The 20131-nt window shown below is 39.2% G+C and overlaps 1 protein-coding gene across 1 annotated transcript in view; it reads left to right on the top strand.

Annotated features, from left to right (window-relative positions):
• The window catches only part of spopla (speckle type BTB/POZ protein like a), a 31507-nt gene extending 12274 nt beyond the window's left edge, over positions 1-19233 (top strand). Inside the window, exons 7-12 of the mRNA XM_036576729.1 lie at positions 7312-7489; positions 9412-9467; positions 9567-9689; positions 10633-10775; positions 10883-10936; positions 13183-19233. Coding sequence (XP_036432622.1) covers positions 7312-7489; positions 9412-9467; positions 9567-9689; positions 10633-10775; positions 10883-10936; positions 13183-13327 — 699 coding nt within the window. The 3' untranslated portion in view covers positions 13328-19233. The remainder of the gene's footprint in view (positions 1-7311; positions 7490-9411; positions 9468-9566; positions 9690-10632; positions 10776-10882; positions 10937-13182) is intronic.
• Positions 19234-20131: the final 898 nt, after the last annotated feature.

Genomic DNA, 20131 nt, shown 5'->3' with positions numbered 1-20131 from the left:
CTCATAGGGCTGGGCTGTGTTGTGTATATTTACAGTACAGGGTGATTCAAAAAGATTTATCCGATTTCAAAATGATTTATTTCACTTTTCATACAACAGTTAGTTCCGGCTATGCATGCTGATTGGTTGAGAAGCGTTTTTTCACAAACGCTATCACTCTGCTGAGGTGCCGTTGCTAAGCAACAACTTTGACAGCTGTAGGAGACGCTCAAGCCATTTGAACGTTTTCACTTCTTACTTTGCCACAAACAGAAAATGGACACTTTTAAGATCACATTTGACCGACAGCCGATTTGGTCAGACTCTGAAGATGAGACGACACTAAATTCCCAAACTGTCATCACCACTGAGCAGCTTTTCAGTCGGCAGCTGAGACAGAAGAACAGCTGAACAACCTGGAATCAGCCAGAAATGAACCCAACACCATTCGCCAAACTAAATGGGCTGTAAGATGCTTTACAGACTGGCTGGAACAAAACAACATGAATACTGATCTGGAAAAACTGACAAAACTGAGCTGAACTTGATATTGCGGCAGTTTTATGGCCCAATCTGATTTGGTCAGACTCTGAAGATCAGACTACACGTTTGGCGAATGGTATTGGGTTCCTTTCTGGCTGATTCCAGGTTGTTCAGCTGTTCTTCTGTCACAGCTGCCGACTGAAAAGCTGCTCAGTGGTGATGACAGTTTGGGAATTTAGTGTGTGGAGCTGGAGAACGAACTGCCGGCTGTGCAGCGAGTGGGCGGAGCTCGTTACTCTGACGTAGCAACAAGCTGCTCGTTAAGGAACTATAATTTGGTGAAGGAACTGCGAACATTAAAACATATTAAACGCCGCGTTCACGGCCCAGTTTATTAATTTAGTACTGTATTTATTTAACTGTTGTATAAAAGCAATAGAACATTCGAGGAGTTTGTTATCACCAATAACATCACGGCTGTGATGATCTACGGCGACCAAATCACAGCCGTGATGTTATTTCACGATACACACTCCCTCTGTGTTCTGTTGCTTAAATAAATCATTACAGATCAGTGCAGTAAACTGTAAATGGTTTAAATGAGCATAAAGTTTATTATGTAATTGTACAAGGTCTCAGTATGAACCTCCTCCAGCTGTACGAACAACATCAACGCCATAGTCAAACTCATCCCATACTGGATTGAGCATGTCGGGTGTCGCTGCACTCACGGCGCTTTCAGTGCGATTTCGGAGATCATCCAGTGTTGTGGAACCAACGATGAACGCTCCGAGCTGTTGGAGGTTCACTGCCATACTGACAGTCAGAAACTCTGCGACCCCCCCTCTTTCAGTTGGGTTGTGATTGGTTCCTAGGCGCCTCACGGTTGTATGATATGGCACTTTGAAATCGGATGAATCTTTTTGAATCACCCTGTACTTAAATAACACTGACCAACTGCATGTTTACAAAGTGAACACGATGGCTGCATCCATCGTTTATATGATAATCTTTGTGTATTTTTTACTTGGTGTAAAATAAAACGCAGACCATGGAGCAGAAAACCCCACAAACATAAATAAGAGGGCTCTGTGTAGCAGCTCAGGCCGTGCTTTCAGGCGAGCGTTGTCATTGGCTCAGTTTATCAATAGTCGACATCAAATTTAATGATGTTGAAAGGAGTCAGCTGCCCCATTTCCCCAATTTCTGCTCGTTATCTCCTGCTTCTTTCGTCTCTTTGACTCCTCCTTGTTTTAAGGGTGAGAGAGGAGCAGTAGAACGGGAGGAGGAGAGAAAGTGCAATAGCAGAAGTTTCTGGACGCAGCCAATTACATACATACATACATACATACATGATGTTAGATTTTTGCTACATTACCACCACCACTGTCATGTAAATTTATGTATAAATGGATAGTCTGACCTGCTGCCGGGCTCAGGTTTTATCTGGCGTTGCTCCGATGGGTCTCACCACAGCCTGCCAGCTGTTTTTAATGGATCGTTTTGCCAAACTGGTTCAAATTCAGAGCTAAAAACACATTTGGGACTTTTAACTGACTTAGACTTTAGACTAAAGTCCTTTTGCTCTGAGTGACTCTAAAACTTATTTATCTTTATTTTATTAAAACTAATGATTGAACTTTCCATTTTGTCACTACTAAAACAATCATAACTCTATCCAAACTTTACCAAATATTTCAGTAGTGACCGTTTCAGTGACAATTTTGGTTCTTTTTGAGCTCAGAAACTCCAGTACACGACCAGCAAACACAGCTTTGAACAGCTGTTCACACAGAAAATCATCGTATTTTATTAATATACATAAAAGTGCTGAACTTCAGAAAATCTTTGTTTCATTAGTGTGGAACGTTAAAAATTAGCACTGATTTTCAGACTTTGGGACACATTTACTTCAAAACAATGCGGTCAAACTGCTCACCATGTGGCCATGAGGGACAGGGATGCAGCCTCACTTCCTGCTTTAAAATGTAGGGGCGTGGCTACAAAAGGATCCGCCCACAGACTAAAACTCTGTGTTTCGTTAGTGACGTGAAAACATGAGGCAGCATTTTTTTTTAATAGTTTATTTTATTTAGAAATGAAACCCATCTAACCCAATCTAAATCTTAAAAAAGAATCAAAAATAGCTTCTAAAAAACAACAGTAAAAATGAAGTGTAAGCATCATTATATAGAAGTGTAAATTTTAAATTATAGGGGTTAGGGTTTGGGACCTCTCCCAATAAAAAAGTACCCTCTAAATGATGAGTTTGTATATCACTGCTGTTGGAAGAAAACCTCGTATCTCCAAAATGAGAACTTTTACAGGAGAAAGGAATTATTTTTAATGTACGTCAATGGAACCAGACTTTTTTCCAAGTCAGTTTGGGACATTTTATTTTTTATTGTTTTTCAAGCAGTTATCTGCCAACACGGATATGATTCCAATCATCATACATGCCTAATGTATGTACCAAAATAAATAGTAATTCAATTTATATGTTAATATATATATAAATATATACTATATATGTAATCCTTAGAATTAAACAGGGGTTTTTTGTTACTGTGCCTTTAAGACTGAGATGTAAATGAGCTCTATTCTGATTGGCAGTACCTCATTCAAAAAGCAGTCCGGGCTGAAACACTACTTATAACTTCCGCATGAGTGGGCGGCGCTAAACTGATATAGGCTGAATAGACATGTATATAAATATCGCTGCTGTCGGAAGAAAACCTCGTATCTCCAAAATGGTAACTTTACAGGAGAAGGAAAAAACTACTTTACTTTTAATGTAAGTCAATGGAACCAGACATTTTTGTCAAAGTGATTTTGGTCCATTCATCATGAAATTTACATACAATGTAAAGGACAACAGGCGTTTTCAAATTATGTGAAAAACAGAAAAACACCAGCAATATATTTAGTTTATTGCTATCTCTATTAATGCCTTGTTGAAATACATTATAGCATAATGTGTGTAAATATGTAAAGTCTTAATACTTCATTGTTTTTTTTCTATGTACTGTAAAATCACTGGTTTAACTGGTTTGAGAGGATGGTCCTTATACGCTCTGCAAGAGAAATAACAGTGAAGTGAATGTTTATGACCTACAGAGGAAACCATAATCGCTGGCTGCCCTGCAGTCCTGTGAGTGGGCGGGGCTAAACTGCTGTATGCTGAATAGATAGATGTGTGAGAAGTTTTGATTCTCAACATCACAAACAATAAGTTGAAAACAGGCTGTTTTTCAGGCCGTATGGACGGAGGAGTGAACAGTACGTCTTCAAACGTGTTTACATGCCTCATCAAAACTCTTTGTGCTTTTCAAAAATGGGCTTTTTAAAAAAAAAAAATCTGAAATTTGGTTTTTCCATTAAATGGGTTCTTCCATCATTGGCCGCTGTGAAAGAACCCCTTATTCCTAACTGTGCTGTTCTTTTGAGATCAGTTAGTTCCTCACTTGGCTGCATATTTGTGGCGATGTTATCCGTATTGTTTATAAGTCTCTCTCAGTAGCCATGTGGCCGAGTCGAGTCGGCTCTGCCTTTCTGAAGGTGCGAGTAAATGATAGGTTGCGGTGGGCGTGGCTACAGTCCTCTCCGAACGACAGGTTCTTCAGAACAGCCCGTCAGCCTCCTGTTCAAAGCCTCTTCCTAGAAAAGCGAACAATAAAAAAGCAGAAAAAAGAGCGGCGCAGTGAATTTGCGGATAATTAAGAGGGTATTGTCTGGAGAGAGAGCCTGTGAGCCCGATGAGATCTGCAACAAGGTTCAACATTTGCTGGGAAATTGGCAATTTAATAAAGCAAATTAGATGCAAATTGCAGATAGACTGTTTCCCATCATTAATTGGGCAGCACTTCATATGAGGAAGAGGGAGCCGCAGCGGCTGTTAAGCTACTGCAGGTGGCTTCTCTGCCCGAGGACCAGCTAATCACAGAGCTTCTCTCCGTTCGTTTAAAGACGCTCCTTTGTTTTCAGTAATGAAAATGTTCAGTTGGTCGTTTAGAAAAATGAACATTACTCAGCAGTGGTGAGTGTGGGGTGTTAGATGTTGCTAATGGAAAGGCTCATGGTGAGCTGTGTGCTGGGAACACTGGGAAGTAGAATTATGGTTTTCACTGCTCCTTTAAGTGATGTTAAAATATAAAGCTGCTTTGTGTTTTGCTGCAGCTTGTTATGGTGTTCACAGTTATAGTCGTATTGAACGATTGGACGGTTGCCCCACAGTTGGGCCTGGATGTTAGGGTGGTGTCATCGGATATTACCAACAACTGACCCAGTGGCATTGCTTAAAAGGAGATGATCGCTGTTACATGCCCCTGTTTTGTATCTAGTGATAAAGGGGAACTAAGTGGAGTATGTGATGAGGGGTGGAAGAGCGAGACACGGACAACGGGAGTACCACGTTTAGACAATTCTTTACTTTTTAAAAAGTAGAAGTGTAATACAATATACATTCATCTTTAAAGGCTTTGTAGTGAAATAGGAAAATGAAATAGGACATTTCAACAATAAATAAAAAGAAAACATCCAGCTCGACAACGTCAGTAGAGTAACCGGCTAACAAGATTCATTTATAAGGCTCAAAGTGATGGAAAAGTCAGGTTTGCCATCAGCACTGAAGGCTGAATGCTGGGTGTAAGGGTACTGCATACAAAGCCAGTAGCAATGGTGGATGACGGACAGTGCCAAAGCAGTGCAATAAATAAAACTTCTAACCTGCCTAATTAGAGCTAACCTGCACAAAATACAGCGAGGCACTCGTCCCTCACCTAGTGTGTCTATACAAAGAGATATTACAAAGTGATAGATGTAAAAGTGCCCAAACTGCCTGTCCACTCAAGGAGAGACACAGAGAGAGAGAGACAAAGTGAGGCCAAGGCAGAACTATAAGCTAACTTGGCTACAAATCTAACAACAAACCTAAAGGCCTCACAAACACACGCCTGGCCCTCTTTACATGTTCCCAGCTCAGCCTTTTATCTTCAAACACCCGCCCCTATTCAGTCAGCTGCGATTCCAATTGGAGCCTGAGGGTTGAATTCTGGTTGGAGGGCCGAACGCCACCAACACAGCCATTGGTAGGGTTGTACCTGTCAGGAAGTGAGGTAGATAGAAATGGGCGGGGGGAGTTTGAGGGAAGAAGAAGAAAAAAAAACGAAACAAAAAAAAAACATACATGCCGTCCTGACATGTAATAATCGCTTTAAGCTTAACAGGAAAACAAAGGAAGATATGGCTCGCAGCTTTAACATCGGCTTAAAAAAACATTGCACGGAGGTGGCTTCCCCCGCATAAGCCAAGGCTACGTTTGCACAGCAGGTAAAAGTGGCCCAAATCTAATTTTCAATTCACCAAATCCGATCTTTTTGTTTGGCTGTTCGCATTAAATTTGAACTGTGATCTGTGTGCAACATCAGTCTGAACAGATCAGCTCCTAAACTGACCCACATGCACAAAAGATCAGAGCGTCACGCTGCTTCACGGCTCATCCAGAGGTAAACAAACACGACCGCCAACGAACGCCAGTCGCTCCCGGAGGATCAGCTTCATCTTCACCAGCATCACAGGAGCCATCATGAAGCTTCACTGACTGACAGCTGGGCTCATCACCCAGAATGTGTTCGAGCTGTAAAATAAAAAAGGGTGCGGTCACTTCTTTGGTTCACGTCCTCGGATTCTTTAAACTTTTTTCTTTGACGCTGCAGCCTCGTTCTCGTGGAGTTGGATTGATATAAAAGTCGCATGAATTCCGATCTGGCTGTTCAGACTGAGTCGCACTGCCGCAGATCGGATACGTATCGGATTTCAGTACCACATATGAAAGCGTCTTAAATCGGAATTGAAAATGTCAGATTCAGTGTGTTTATCTGTTCACAATGACACATAGACACACATCTGTGTCACATACAGATCAGATTTGGGCCACTGTTACCTGCTGTGTGGACAAAGCCTTAATGTACGACTGGCTGTTTCACAGTCTACATGACAGTTACGTTAGTATTGACCACAGCTGGAATTAATAAAGTTAAAACATCTACTCTTAAAACACGGAGACAGATTTGTTTTGGTGTGATAAAAAGATTGGAACAGATATCATGATGTACATTTTAACGGCCAACATCCTTTTTTAATCTCATTCTTTACATTTAAATCTTATTTAGTAAATTGTTAGAAATACAGAAAAAGAGATGGATGAACCAGAGGGCTGGGCCGGAAAGGGGATTGTTTTTGATTTCCTTTCATTCTGTATTATTCTGAAAAAGATCTGCTTGATTAACAGAAAATAAAAATTTAATTGCGAAAAATAACTGACTAACTAGATAAATAACTAGAGAGGACACATTTACCATTAAACAGGTAAATACGTTGGGAAATTGGAGTTCACATTTGTTTAAGAAGTGAGAGAGATGAGAGAGCACGAGCTTCTCCTTCCACTTGATTTACTGTATGTTAAGTTTAGCTTGAGTGAATGGAACCAAAAGTAAATGCAGACATGCTTTGTAACTCCAGCTTGCTTCATTGTGGCTTACTGCAGTGAAATAACCCAGCTAAAGTGACCCTCAAGGGTTCTTTAGTAAAGTCTGTATAGAACCATGAGCACTCAGAACTTTTCACATGATTAAAGGGTTTTTTGCATCATGAACGGGTTCTTCAGATTGATGGAGAATGTGCTGTAGATGGTTCTATATAGGATCTTTTGTAAAAAGGTTCTATATAGAACCTGCTGTTGCTACAGTGTCAAGCTTGTCACAGTAGAAGAACCCTTTCCTGTACTGGAGGAGATGCCAGTGATTATCCACTTCCCTAACCTCCATCTCCCTTCCTGTCTGCCTGTCTCAGGTGAGCGTGGTGCAGGACTCTGTGAACATCTCGGGCCAGTCCAACATGAACATGCTGAAGGTTCCGGAGTGCCAGCTGTCGGATGATCTGGGGAACCTGTGGGAGTGTTCTCGTTTCACAGACTGCTCTCTGTATGTAGGAGGGCAGGAGTTCAAGGCCCACAAATCCATCCTGGCAGGTAAAGCCACCCAGCACATTTTAATCCACGCGCAGACCCTGCTGACTGCTGCAGGACTGCAGCCGCAGCATCAGCGCTCACCTCTGAGTCCCCTACAGAGGGGTGGGGGGGGGGTTATGTGGGGGGTGTTTTGTACTTTTTGATATAGTAAAACCGGAGAAATGCAGTTCTAATCTACACAGCCAACAAAACGGTGCCCCCCACCACAAAAGCTCTCATTTTACACAAACTATAATTCTTTTTTGGTTCCTGAAATTAAGATTAGCTTTAGGGTAAATCTTACTGTGTGTGTATATATACTCCACAACTTGAGGGGCTCCACAAGAAATGCCAGATCTTTTTGATGAATGATTTCCCATTGAAATCATGAACTGTCTGTTACCTAAACATGATTTAAACCATTCTAAAACTGTACCTGAGAGGCTGACCCAGCATTCAAGACGCTGGATTAAAATCTTGTGGTCAACGTTATCAAAAGCTGCATCAACATACAGCTTAGTTATTCAAGCAGTTTGGGCCGTAGGTATGGTTAATTATAACAATAATTCTAATAGAAGTTAGTAATAGTTACGTATTTTAATGGACAATGCAGACATTTGTATTATATGAATAATGCAATGCAGACAGAAACCTCTTTCACCTAGCGACGCATGTGTGTTGTGCCTTATGTCTGGTGTGCAATAACAAGTGTCGCGGAGTGGTTCTGGCTTACCGCTCACGCCGCATCACATCTGGTGTGAAATCGGCTTAAGGGCTCCTTCCACTCTCTCTGCTTCTCTAACCTCTGACCACACTAACAGATCCTTCACCTTTTGTCATTGACCAAACCGTAATTATTTAAAGCCAAGAGCTTGCCTGATCTGTCCATTCAGAAGTGACTATTTATGGAAAATATCCCCCAACCTGAAAGAGAACCACCAAGTCTTGGTGTGATGTTGAGGTCTGGACTCTGAGGCAGTCAGTCCATTGTTCAGAGCACACCAGCAGCCTTTTTGTTAGATTTGCATATGTAATATTTTGGTGTGAATGATCATAATTTTTACCCAGCTAAGGCAGTGTGTGATGGTCATAGGTGTGAGCGTAAGGGACGCACGTATGAGACACATGTCTTCAGACTAGAAACATTTAGCACCAGAGAAGCTAGTGCATGCTTACATGTACACTTCATAGGTTTATATATATCGCTCCTGTTGGAACAAAACCTCGTATCTCCATTGTGTGTGTAAATTTCATGATGAATGGACCAAAAGAAACGGCCCAGAATGAAATAAAAAAAATGTCTGGTTCCATTGACTTACATTAAAAGTAGAGTATGTTTTTCTTTCTCCTGTAAAGTTACCATTTTGGAGATAGAAGGTTTTGTTCAGACAAGACCAATATATATTTTTGAGTTCTGTTTTTGCTATTTTGCACAATAAAAAATATTGAAAATATGCAGTTGTTAAATATGGTTCTTTTAGTTGAGAATGACCTGTCGCTTTTAATAGGTCACTGTAAAATATGGGTAGCGATGTACAAAGTTATTAAAACAAATAGCAAACGTGTCCTTGCATGTTTGCACAGGTGTACTGGTGTGTCTATGGCTCTGACCTTGACTGCTGTACTTTTACGTTCTGATGTTGCGATTCTACAGTGTAACATTTCCTTAATTCATCAAACTGGGAATTCGCCCCACCAAACACTCCGGGAAATCATGATTTATCTAACTGAACAGGTTTTAGGTGACTCTGTGACTCTGTAAGCATAATCAAAGGTCAAAATGAAAAACAGCCAGAAAGTCAAAACAGTAAAAAGCAGAAATAACTTGCTGGTTGTTTGTGCCTCAGTTTTCACCCCCAGCTCCGCCTCTGTGGCTCCAAATGGTTTATACGTAGAGAGATGCTCATATGATGTGACTGACGGATTTATTGCTTCTTTGACAGCGAGATCGCCGGTCTTTAATGCCATGTTCGAACATGAAATGGAGGAAAGCAAAAAGGTGTGCTTTCTCTTGATATTACCTAGACCCCTAATATTGATCCTGATATTTGAAAGCACTGTTTTATCTTTAACTTTTTTTTTCTTTCTGCACACACAGAACCGGGTGGATATCAGCGACATCGACCCAAATGTCTTCAAAGAAATGATGGGTTTCATTTACACAGGAAAAGCACCGAATCTGGAAAAAATGGCTGACAGTTTATTGGCAGCAGCCGATAAAGTAAGTGATTGTGCATGTTTGTTCTTCAGCGTTCATCGTGCAGTAAGTTCATTAAAAAGTCTGGTATAAGAAATATTGTTCATTCTAGCTTGTAATTTGGTATATTAGGAGTTTCTATTAAGTTCTGTCACCATTTGTAGAAATATGGCTGAACAGTTGTATACGAAAGTTTGGGCCTACATGTTTTGTTGATTTCCTAAGTAAAAACAAGTCTATAAAAACATCTGCATGGAACAAAAAATAAAACAGTTGTACTCACATTAATGATTAATGCACGGTTGCCATTTATTTGATATATATATATATATGTGTGTGTGTGTGTGTGTGTCGTCTACAGAAAACTTAAATGTGGGATTTTTCTGCAACTATTAGTGCACAGTTTCCATTTATTTGCTGAATATAAAATATTGGGGGGTAAACACAGCATAAAATATAAAATGTGCCAAAACATTTGCACAGGCCTCATGTTTGTGTTATTATTTGCCTGCAATATGTCAGATTTAGTAAACAGTAATTGTGCATTAAATGTGTAGAACTAACTATATATATATATATATATATATATATATATATATATATATATATATATATATATATATATATATATATATATATATATAATCCCTTTTCCTTTTTTTTTTAACTTTTTCATTTTGGTAGTCTTGCTTCTTTCATTTTTGCATATATTTATCACCATTTTTGTTTTGTCGCCCTGATATATTCTGTGTTTTTCTGCTCAGTGGTAATGTTTAAATTGCGCTTGATTTAATAAAAAAGGAATTTTAGTTTATTTCCTGTGATATGGGCCATTTAGGAAGTGAGAAAGTGACCCCACTTCACCTCAGACCCCCAGACTTTTGTGTCAGTAGAAAGCTGTTTGTCAGAGCTGGGTTTTAACAGAGTATATAAATATATAGATCTGTGTGTGTGGTTGTTCTTGCAGTACGCTCTGGAGCGTTTAAAGGTTATGTGTGAGGAGGCCCTGTGCAGCAGTCTGTCTGTAGACAACGTGGCCGACACCCTCATCCTGGCAGACCTGCACGGCGCCGAGCAGCTCAAAGCGCAGGCCATCGATTTTATCAACAGGCAAGCATCACTTAAAGCAAACTACTCCGCTTGATAAATCCCCGCTGCCATGGCTGTTTACCCATGCTGAATGCTAGTGGCCTGTATTTCTCTGTGTCTTCCTGTAGGTGCAGCGTTCTCCGACAGCTGGGCTGCAAGGATGGCAAAAACTGGAATAGCAAGTATGTAATTAGCTGATGTTTGTGTGACACAAGATTAATAACTAACTCTTATCGGCCCGGGCGAGATGCATTACGATTCATTGTTTTAGGTTTTTGGGCAGCAGCCTGCGCTCGGCTGGTTCCTCCGTATCTCCAGATCCGCATTATTAATAGACTCCGACTCGCTCCAAGCTTTGGAGAAGGGAACAGTTCTGGAATATTAAGACACAAAAATGTCTCAGTTTAAAGATTTTTTTCCCACCTTCTGCTGTGCTTTTCTCTGACCTGGAGAAATGCCTTTTTTCATGTTTGCTAGGGATGGATGTGGTTATTCGAAAATGCTGAAATTCATCATATTATTCATTTACAGTTTAATAAGACATGGGAAAAATAAGTAGTCTCGTGTGTGCGACAGATCCACAGAGATTTCTGGACATAACTAACTGATACTGCGTCTCTTCTTAAGTCAAATGGACGCAAGTAAGCATACCGGATAAATATAAAGATGGTACTCATGATGTTTTTTTTTTTGTAAATTTGTGAGTTATCATCCTGTAGGTCTAACTAAATCTGCTTAAAACGTGAAGATAAATAACTGAACATGAAGATAAAGTCTGCCTAAAACACAAAGATAAATGACTAAATCTTTTTAAATGCAAAAGTAAATTACTAAATCATCATAAAAGGCAAAGATAAAACACTAAATCAGCTTGAAATGCAAAAATATATCACAAAAGTAACCTAAAATCCAAAAGTAGGTCAGTAAATTTGCTTCATCAAATACTAGCTGCACAAAATAAATATTACAAACCCAATTCCAAAAAATTTGGGACAGTATGATTCATGTAAAACCAGAAAGCAGTGATTTGCAAATCCACTTTGACCTTTATTTAAACTGAACCAGTACAAAGACAAGATATTTAAGGGTTATCAACTTCATTGTTTTGTGTAAATATACGCTCATTCTGAAATTGATGTTTTCAACGTACTCCAAGTTAGGATGGGAGCAATTTAAGACTAGAAACATTGTTAAATGTTCAGAAAACATTTTGAAAGAGGAAATGTAATAATGTTTGGGTACAAAAGAGCATCCAATAAAGGCCGAGTCCTTCATGAGCAAGGGTGGGCCAAGACCCGACACTTTACCAAAAGAAAAAATCTGACTGTTTAAGAACAACATTCATTAATGAATGTTGGCAGTTTTGTGCATCCCTCTGTGATGTACAATATCATTAAAAGATTCAGGAATCCAGAAAAATCCCTGCAAGGCCAAAAACTACAACCACTGGCATGCTTTTGTCATGGATATCACCACATAGGCTCGGGAATGCTGTTGTCAATAAACAGTTTTCATCACTGCATCCGCAAATGCAAGTTAAGACTGTACTATGCACAGTGCAGGGCATATAACACCAATGTCCAGAAACACGTCCAACTTCTCTGGGCTCAAGCTCATCTGACTTGGACTGATGCTCAGTGGAAACGTGTATTGTGGTCTGACGAGTGAACCTTGTTTATGGAAATAATGGGCATTGTGTTCTCTGGGCCAAAGAAGGAATAGACCATCCAGATTGTTACCAGCGTAAAGTTTAAAATCCAGTGTTTGTCATGGCAAGCAGGGTACCATTTGTACTTTTTTCAGTTGAATAGATATAATTTACTATGACTGCTTTCTGTTTTTATCGTTTCACATACTGTCCCAAATATTTTGGAACTGGGATTGTAATAATGCTTTAAAATTTATGTATGTATGAATGTGTGTATGTGTATATGCAGGCATGCTCTGTAAAGAAAAAAAAAACATGAATTTTTACAACAGTATCTAACAGTAATTAATATTTTGCATATTCTGTATACATTTTTCAGCTGTTTCTTTGACTTTAAAGGTCATCGCTGTAACCTTTACCTTAGGCAAAAAACAAAAATTTTAATAATACACAATCACCGTATGTTATTGCGCCAGGTATCAGTAAACCAAATATTTTAATGCTATATATCCTGCAGTATTGAGCAGCAGTTTGTTGTTGCAGCTCTTCGTGATGTGTTTATTGCAGAATTTAAAAATGATTAATCGCGCAGCCCTGTTATATTTTATCTTGCAGGACATCTTTCTAAAGCAGTGTCTTTTAATCACCCGCACGCTTCGTGTGGCACCTTTTGATCCCTTTGCTCTTTCCCTCGCCACATTAGATTAGTCCACATTCGCCGCTATCGATTTTTAATGTGTCTTGTGTTAATACGCTAATGTCTTTGCCCTTTCCTCACAGCCACGCCACAGACATAATGGAGACTCCGGGCTGGAAGTCAATGATCCAGTCTCATCCTCACTTAGTGGCCGAGGCTTTCCGCGCGCTAGCCTCGGCCCAGTGCCCACCCTTCGGCCTGCCCAGAAAGAGGCTAAAACAGTCCTGACTCGTCGGCTTTCTTAAGCCGGGCACACGCCAGAGACGTAGAGGTGCGTGTGAAGTTCCTCTCCTCGCAGAGCGGCAGCCTTTCTTCAGCGATGAGTTCGGTCTTGGAGCTTTAAACATTTCCGTCGTCTCTGATGGCCTTAAACTGTTCGCCGTGGCTCCACAAAGCCTCTTTTCTCCTCTTTTCTCAGCTCTACTCTGTGCCTGCCTTGTCCCGAAGAGACCAGGCCTCCTCCCCTCCCTTGCACTAGTTCCCAAAGTCTGTCTGTTTTGATACGGGATTCAGTAAGAATGTATGAAGGGTTTGATAAATGGGAAAATATTGTTATATATGGTCATCGTGTTTGGCCCGTTTTGCGACTAAACATTGAAAGTGATGGCTGAGTGCCGCTGAGGTCACTGCTCTACACTTTTTGAAGAGACAAGATAATGCCCCATATTGATGGCACTATTTCTATGTAAGACATATTTGACATTTAAACATATTTGAAAGGAAAAAAAAATTTAAAAACATAGTACTCGTAAATATTGTGGAGAAGACAACTGTATGCATTTGAGATGTTTGTAATGCTTATGTGACAAAAGGAATTATTGTCTGTGTTGTTCTGCCCCTAATTTATTCATATGTGAGAGAACGTTACAATACGAGAGAAACAAGTGTTAAGTCTCCACTTTCCCCAGGTTAGTCTGGTGTTGCTTTCTTTTACAGCTTGTTACGTTCTAGGTATTTACTGGGTACAAACTCCAAAGTACTAGGTAATTATTTTGAGTAAAAGGAGAATAAGTACCGAAAACGTCCTGTTCACATATATCTAGATTTTTCTAGAGTTTTCTTTGTGTTTTGGCCTCGCGTCCACACGGAAATGACGTTTTCGGTCACTAGTAATTCATATTTTTGAAAAATGCTCTCCAGGGTGTTTTTGTGCAAAACGCAGCTTTTTGAAAACCATTAGCTGGATATGTAGCTGTTTTCATTTATTGAGCAGAACGCTGCCCAAAAAATGGGTTGTTTATGTGCACAAACAGAAGTTATAATCATCTTTATGATTAAGTTTGGCTTTACTGTGTCAAACTTCAGAGAAGGGGTATCAGAATGTAACATTCCCGTGCTCAGTTCTTTTAAGTGGTCGACTGCAAATATTAAAAATATCTCAAGGATTCTAATACGTGACATTATGATAACTAAACCAACCAAACAGATTTGAAGAAATAACAACAATAATAATTAAAAAAAAGAATAATTGAAATGGGGTGAAAAGACTCAGAGATGGTAGTGTTGCCATAGAAACATTAGTGAACTCATGGCAAACGGTAGGTTTTGTTTCACTTTCTTATAAGCTTTTATTTTCTGGCAGAAGTCTGACTTCTGTGTGAAATATCGAATTGGGGAGCTCAGTGTTTGTAGCACATTTGTCACGTTATGGAAACTTTGCTTTAACATCTCAGCTCTACTTTGCGCCACAATGTTGTTTTTAAGGCAGCATCAAATTGTACAAGGTATAATCTCCCCTTATTAGGCTGGATTGCTCATGCGAGTGTTTGCGAGTCGTTTTCACGTTTTTGTGTAAATGTAGATTTTTAAAAAATGCTGCTGTTTTGGACAAAGTGGATGAGGCTTAAATTACACTGAACTGCCCAACAGGTTCTTTCTGTTAAGCCTGTAACAGATATAGTACTTGTTAATTTTTTGGAGTATAAGGTGGTAAATACAAACACTGAATACGTTTTACTGTAATATTTCATGTTTAAGCAGGAAATTTTATAGTTAACACCCTGTAAAACCACAGTATCATTGTGTTTTTCATTTTGTTCAAGTATTAAACAGGTACATACTGTATAGGACTCTTGTGTCTTCAAGTGTCTGTGTATGGCCTTTTAATCCCATTTAACTGAAAGGTATTTGGTGGACTTTGGTTTAATTTCCTGCTTAAGTGTGAAACAGTGAAATTTAGTGCAAGTATGTTTGTACTGACCATTTCATAAATGCAAAAACTCATCTTAAAATTTATTTTTTTGCCATTCACGTTTTGAGCTTGCCACCTTTTTCATGTCTGAGCTTGATATTCTAAATAATTATCCACTTATGAGATGTTTTTTATATCCAGTTATGTCGTTTATCTGCCTAATGGCTAAAACCTGTAAGACTGGGCATCTGGATATACTTTGCCTGGATTCCATTTACACTTTTTATTGTTCTCCAGAGTGTTCTCCAGCCTCCTGTATCCTTGTTTATCCTCTCATGTGCTAGTAGTGTTGTAGTACTCAAGTCCAGTCTTCTTAATCTTAACCTGGTCTCGGTCTTGACTCACCTCTAGTAGTCTTGACTACAACACAGCCTACAGTGCCAAACACTGCCTACAACATAGCTGTATGCAGATATAGTTAAAAACATTGTTTACACTTGTGTTAAATGTGATCAAGATCCGTCTCTGAACACCTCCGTCTGTGGTTTGAGTGATCCAATAGTAATCTGGTCACAATGCGTCCTGGGTGTGTTTTAAACCTGGTAAAATCCAAGTGTGATCCGATCACTGGATGCATGTTGATGAACCGTGCAAATAACCTTTCAGTGTAATTCAAGCGTTCCGTTCCAAATAAACTCTGGAGTTTTGTATCACACACCCAGTAAATATCTAGAACCAGTTGTTTCAGCGTTGTTGAGAGCAACTGGAGCTCGCCGTGTCATTTAAAATAATTACCTAGTACTTTGGAGTTTGTACCTCACACTTACCCAGTCAGTTCTGGAAAGTAGGGCTCTAAAAGAAAGCATTACAGTTACTCCTAGTTGGTCTGTACTAGTGGTCGACCGATGTTAGTTTTTGAAGGACAGATGCCAGTTTTCAGGGTTTGGGCACAGCAGCGTTGGTGATGTGGTTCAGGGAGCAGAGGCCCAGAGCACGGCGTCAGTACTGCCCCTAACGTCACATTGTCTTAGCTAGTTAACTTTAATTTATCCAGCCTTTGTTTAACATACCACATTTATTTTTGATTAAAAACCATAGATTGTGTTTATATGCACTTAATGATCCGATAACCACGGAAAATCAGATTTCGTCAGTAATCCGATCAACACGTTTACATGCACTTGGGTAATCAGATAATGGGGAAACTCCAGGTCTGCATGAGTCATTAATCGAATAAACAGCCAATAAACTCACAGAAGAAGACGTGACGTAAACATCGAGTTGCTTTAGCAGAAAATATGAATATAAATCATCTAGAAGATGAAGAATATTTAAATCCTTCATCTTGTCAATTATGTAGTCAGTTTCAGCGTCGCGCCAAAAGTGTTTTGTTGGGTCTCGCAGGTGCTGTTAGACACTGGTAGCTTTTTCATGTACCGTGTCTATTTTCGCACGTGCTGACTGAGAGAAGTGAAAGAAATCAGAGTAGGAGTTTACACGTGCTGAGAAATCTGATTATTGAGCTAAAATCTAGCTCTCTTCATCAGATTTCTTAATTGGACTTCAAGGCCTTATTCTGATCTGAGTGTGTTGTTTACATGACCACTTGAATAATCATAACTGCAGAAATCTGATTATGGTTGGATTATTAAGTGCATGTAAACACACTCACAGATAACTTCCCAAATTCTTAATGTGAATTACTCAAAAGCTCAGATATTTACATAATAACTGACTGACTGTCCATCACCTTTCGAATTTTTCAGTGCCGATACCAGTAACAATGTTTTGATTTCGATTCCTGAACGATTCTAAGTGGATTTTGGCTTAAAGCAAAAATGATTGAGGCTCTTTAAAGTGTTCATTTTCTCACTGCAACCGATTACAGACTGATCGCGAAGCGCTGATGTTAATGTTAATTATGTGCATATGGAATATAATTCCGACAGCCAGTCAGCAGTCTAGATTTTGGAGCAAGCATGCCTTTTGGCTCACTGATGCTGGGATGGACTGCTTAGGTATTGAAATTTGATATTGAATATCAATTTTTCAATAATTTGTATTGTTGAAGAACCATGAAAGTATTACATTTCAATACTGGGCATGTGCAGTAAAGTTTCAGCGAAGCAAAGTCCGTGGTATTATGCTAAATTTGCTAGTTTGCTTGTTAACATTACTGCTAGCCAAGTTCCAACCTCAGATGCTCCACCCACATGTAGATGGAGAGTCTGGTATCTGTTACGTTAAGATGGCCACAACTGTTGGGGTTCTGTCAGCTCCATTCTAATTGGCTACCCGACAGCCTTATTAATACAGGTGGTTTTATCAGTCTTGGAAAACATGTTTGTAAACACCTTCGAAGCGATAAAGTCACTGGTTTGAAAAAACATTTAAGAAGTTTGTGGCGTAACATCAAAAGATATTCCGTAGTTGTCTTTGAAGTGTTGAGTCACTTCTAAGCAAGATCCTCGAGTTTGCTGATGGTTTTGTTTCCTGTGGGTGTGTTTTTGTTGCAGACCACTCCCCTACACTTAATGCCCAAACAGCGGTCTGTGGTGGGTTTATTTACATATGAGCCAGATGGCCTTTCCTGTCAAAGTAGGTGGTTCTTGGCCACGTTAAGAGGCAAAATGTACTAGACTCTCTGTGAGAGACTACTGCTGGCCTAATGTTAATACACAGGATAAACACAAGAAAATAAAATTCAGTATCAACATATTTTCCAAATATATCACTGTGGCAGTTGATAGTTTTAAGTTAGCAATAATAAAGTTAATGAGCTCTTGTTTCTTTAGTGCTGCTTCTCTATACTAAAGGACTACCTTACAAACCTGATATTACTTGTTTTTGGTTAGACTTTGTTTTGCTTTCTTAAAATGACACCAAAGGAAATCCTACACAGTATTGTAAACGCTAACTAGACAGCAAACACATTCCCAGAAAGAGAACTTATTATTTATTTAGTTTTGCATTGGGTTGGTCTGAATGGCATTTTACAGGCTTTGGATATTTGTTGGTATTTCTGAGTACTCTAATACTTATTCTGAAAATCACCCTTAAAAATAATATTTACATTTCAAAATTAAGCATAATATACATTCGTTAATGTAGTTCAGGCCTCAAAGATGTATTAATAGTCAAGCTGAAGCCCAGCTGCTTTTTATTTAGTTTTTATGGGTGTAAAACTTTTCTTTCAAAACAATTTGAATATCTATGATATAATTCTCACTTATCTGTCAAATATATTACTAAAAATATTATAACTTTACAGCACTGTTATCCACCCCATATATTGCCCAGCACTAGTCCTTCGGTCAGGTCCTGAAATGCTTTCAGCTTATTGGTCGACCACTAGTTTATCCACAAAACCTGTTGCCTTTTCAAAGTCCGTCGTAATCCAAACACATTAGGGTCGATAGTTAAACCGTTTTAGATGCATGAAAATGAACCAAGACGTCTGTGGAGATGTTTCGTTGATGGTGTTCTTTGATACGTATTTTGGGGAAAACCTTGCAGATACCTGTAAAGAACTGAACCTGTGTTCAGACGGGTGTTGGCAGCAGATCAGAGGGCCAGTGCAGAATTCAGTGCTCCCTCTGTTCTAACACACTAAATTCAGCGTTACCGAGCTGTGTGGGTCACCGGGGTGCGGTGGATCAGTGCTTTGGTCCTCTAGGCTTTTATTTTTTATTTTTTTTGAAGCCCCTTGGTCAGACAATCCACCTTCCGATGTACTGTCTTCTAGAATCAGGAATGCAGGATGCTGAGCATCCAACAGTGGCATTATTACAATGTGAGTTGATGAATATATATTTTTCATGACCTGTGGTATTACGGTAAAACTGACATTCTGAGTTGGAGGGATTCTGTGCAAAGTTTGTGTCATGTTACACCAACTTGTTCTGTTTGAGGATGTGTTTTGTGAAGATTCTGGACTTCTTGAAAAGGTCCAGTGTCTGTAAGAATGCCTGCGTTGTCTCATTAAAAACTTTTTTCCAGCATACAGAAGAGTTTTTTTTCTTCCAAGTTGAAATTTGTCCACTTGTGTGCACAATACCTACATTTAGAGTCGATTATTCATTCAGCCTAATAAGAAACTGTAGAACAGACTCAGTTTATATCACAATACCTACATTTAGAGTCAGTTATTCATTCAGCCTAACGAGAAACTGTAGAACAGACTCGGTTTATATCACAATACCTACATTTAGAGTCGATTATTCATTCAGCCTAATAAGAAACTGTAGAACAGACTCAGTTTATATCACAATACCTACATTTAGAGTCAGTTATTCATTCAGCCTAACGAGAAACTGTAGAACAGACTCGGTTTATATCACAATACCTACATTTAGAGTCAGTTATTCATTCAGCCTAACGAGAAACTGTAGTACAGACTCAGTTTATATCACAATACCTACATTTAGAGTCAGTTATTCATTCAGCCTAACGAGAAACTGTAGAACAGACTCGGTTTATATCACAATACCTACATTGAGAGTCGATTATTCATTCAGCCTAATAAGAAACTGTAGAACAGACTCAGTTTATATCACAATACCTACATTTAGAGTCAGTTATTCATTCAGCCTAACGAGAAACTGTAGAACAGACTCGGTTTATATCACAATACCTACATTTAGAGTCAGTTATTCGTTCAGAATTTTTACCAGCATTCTGTAAAGCTTGTCCAGGGTTATAACAATAGTGATGATAAAGCATTTTTGTGGGTGGAGCCTGGATAAGTCAATTTAAGAACCCTTGTTCTATGTTTATTTTGTACCAGATATATTTCCCTTGTGTGGTTTTATGCATCCAAAACAGTCATATTTAACTTGTACATGACCATTTTCCAGCCCCTCTTATCACTTAGAATTAAACAGGTTATTTTTGTTAAGACT

This window comes from Colossoma macropomum, unplaced genomic scaffold (genome assembly GCF_904425465.1).
Source record: "Colossoma macropomum unplaced genomic scaffold, Colossoma_macropomum, whole genome shotgun sequence".
Taxonomy (NCBI): Eukaryota; Metazoa; Chordata; class Actinopteri; order Characiformes; family Serrasalmidae; genus Colossoma; species Colossoma macropomum.
This window is presented reverse-complemented; position numbering and strand designations above follow the sequence as displayed.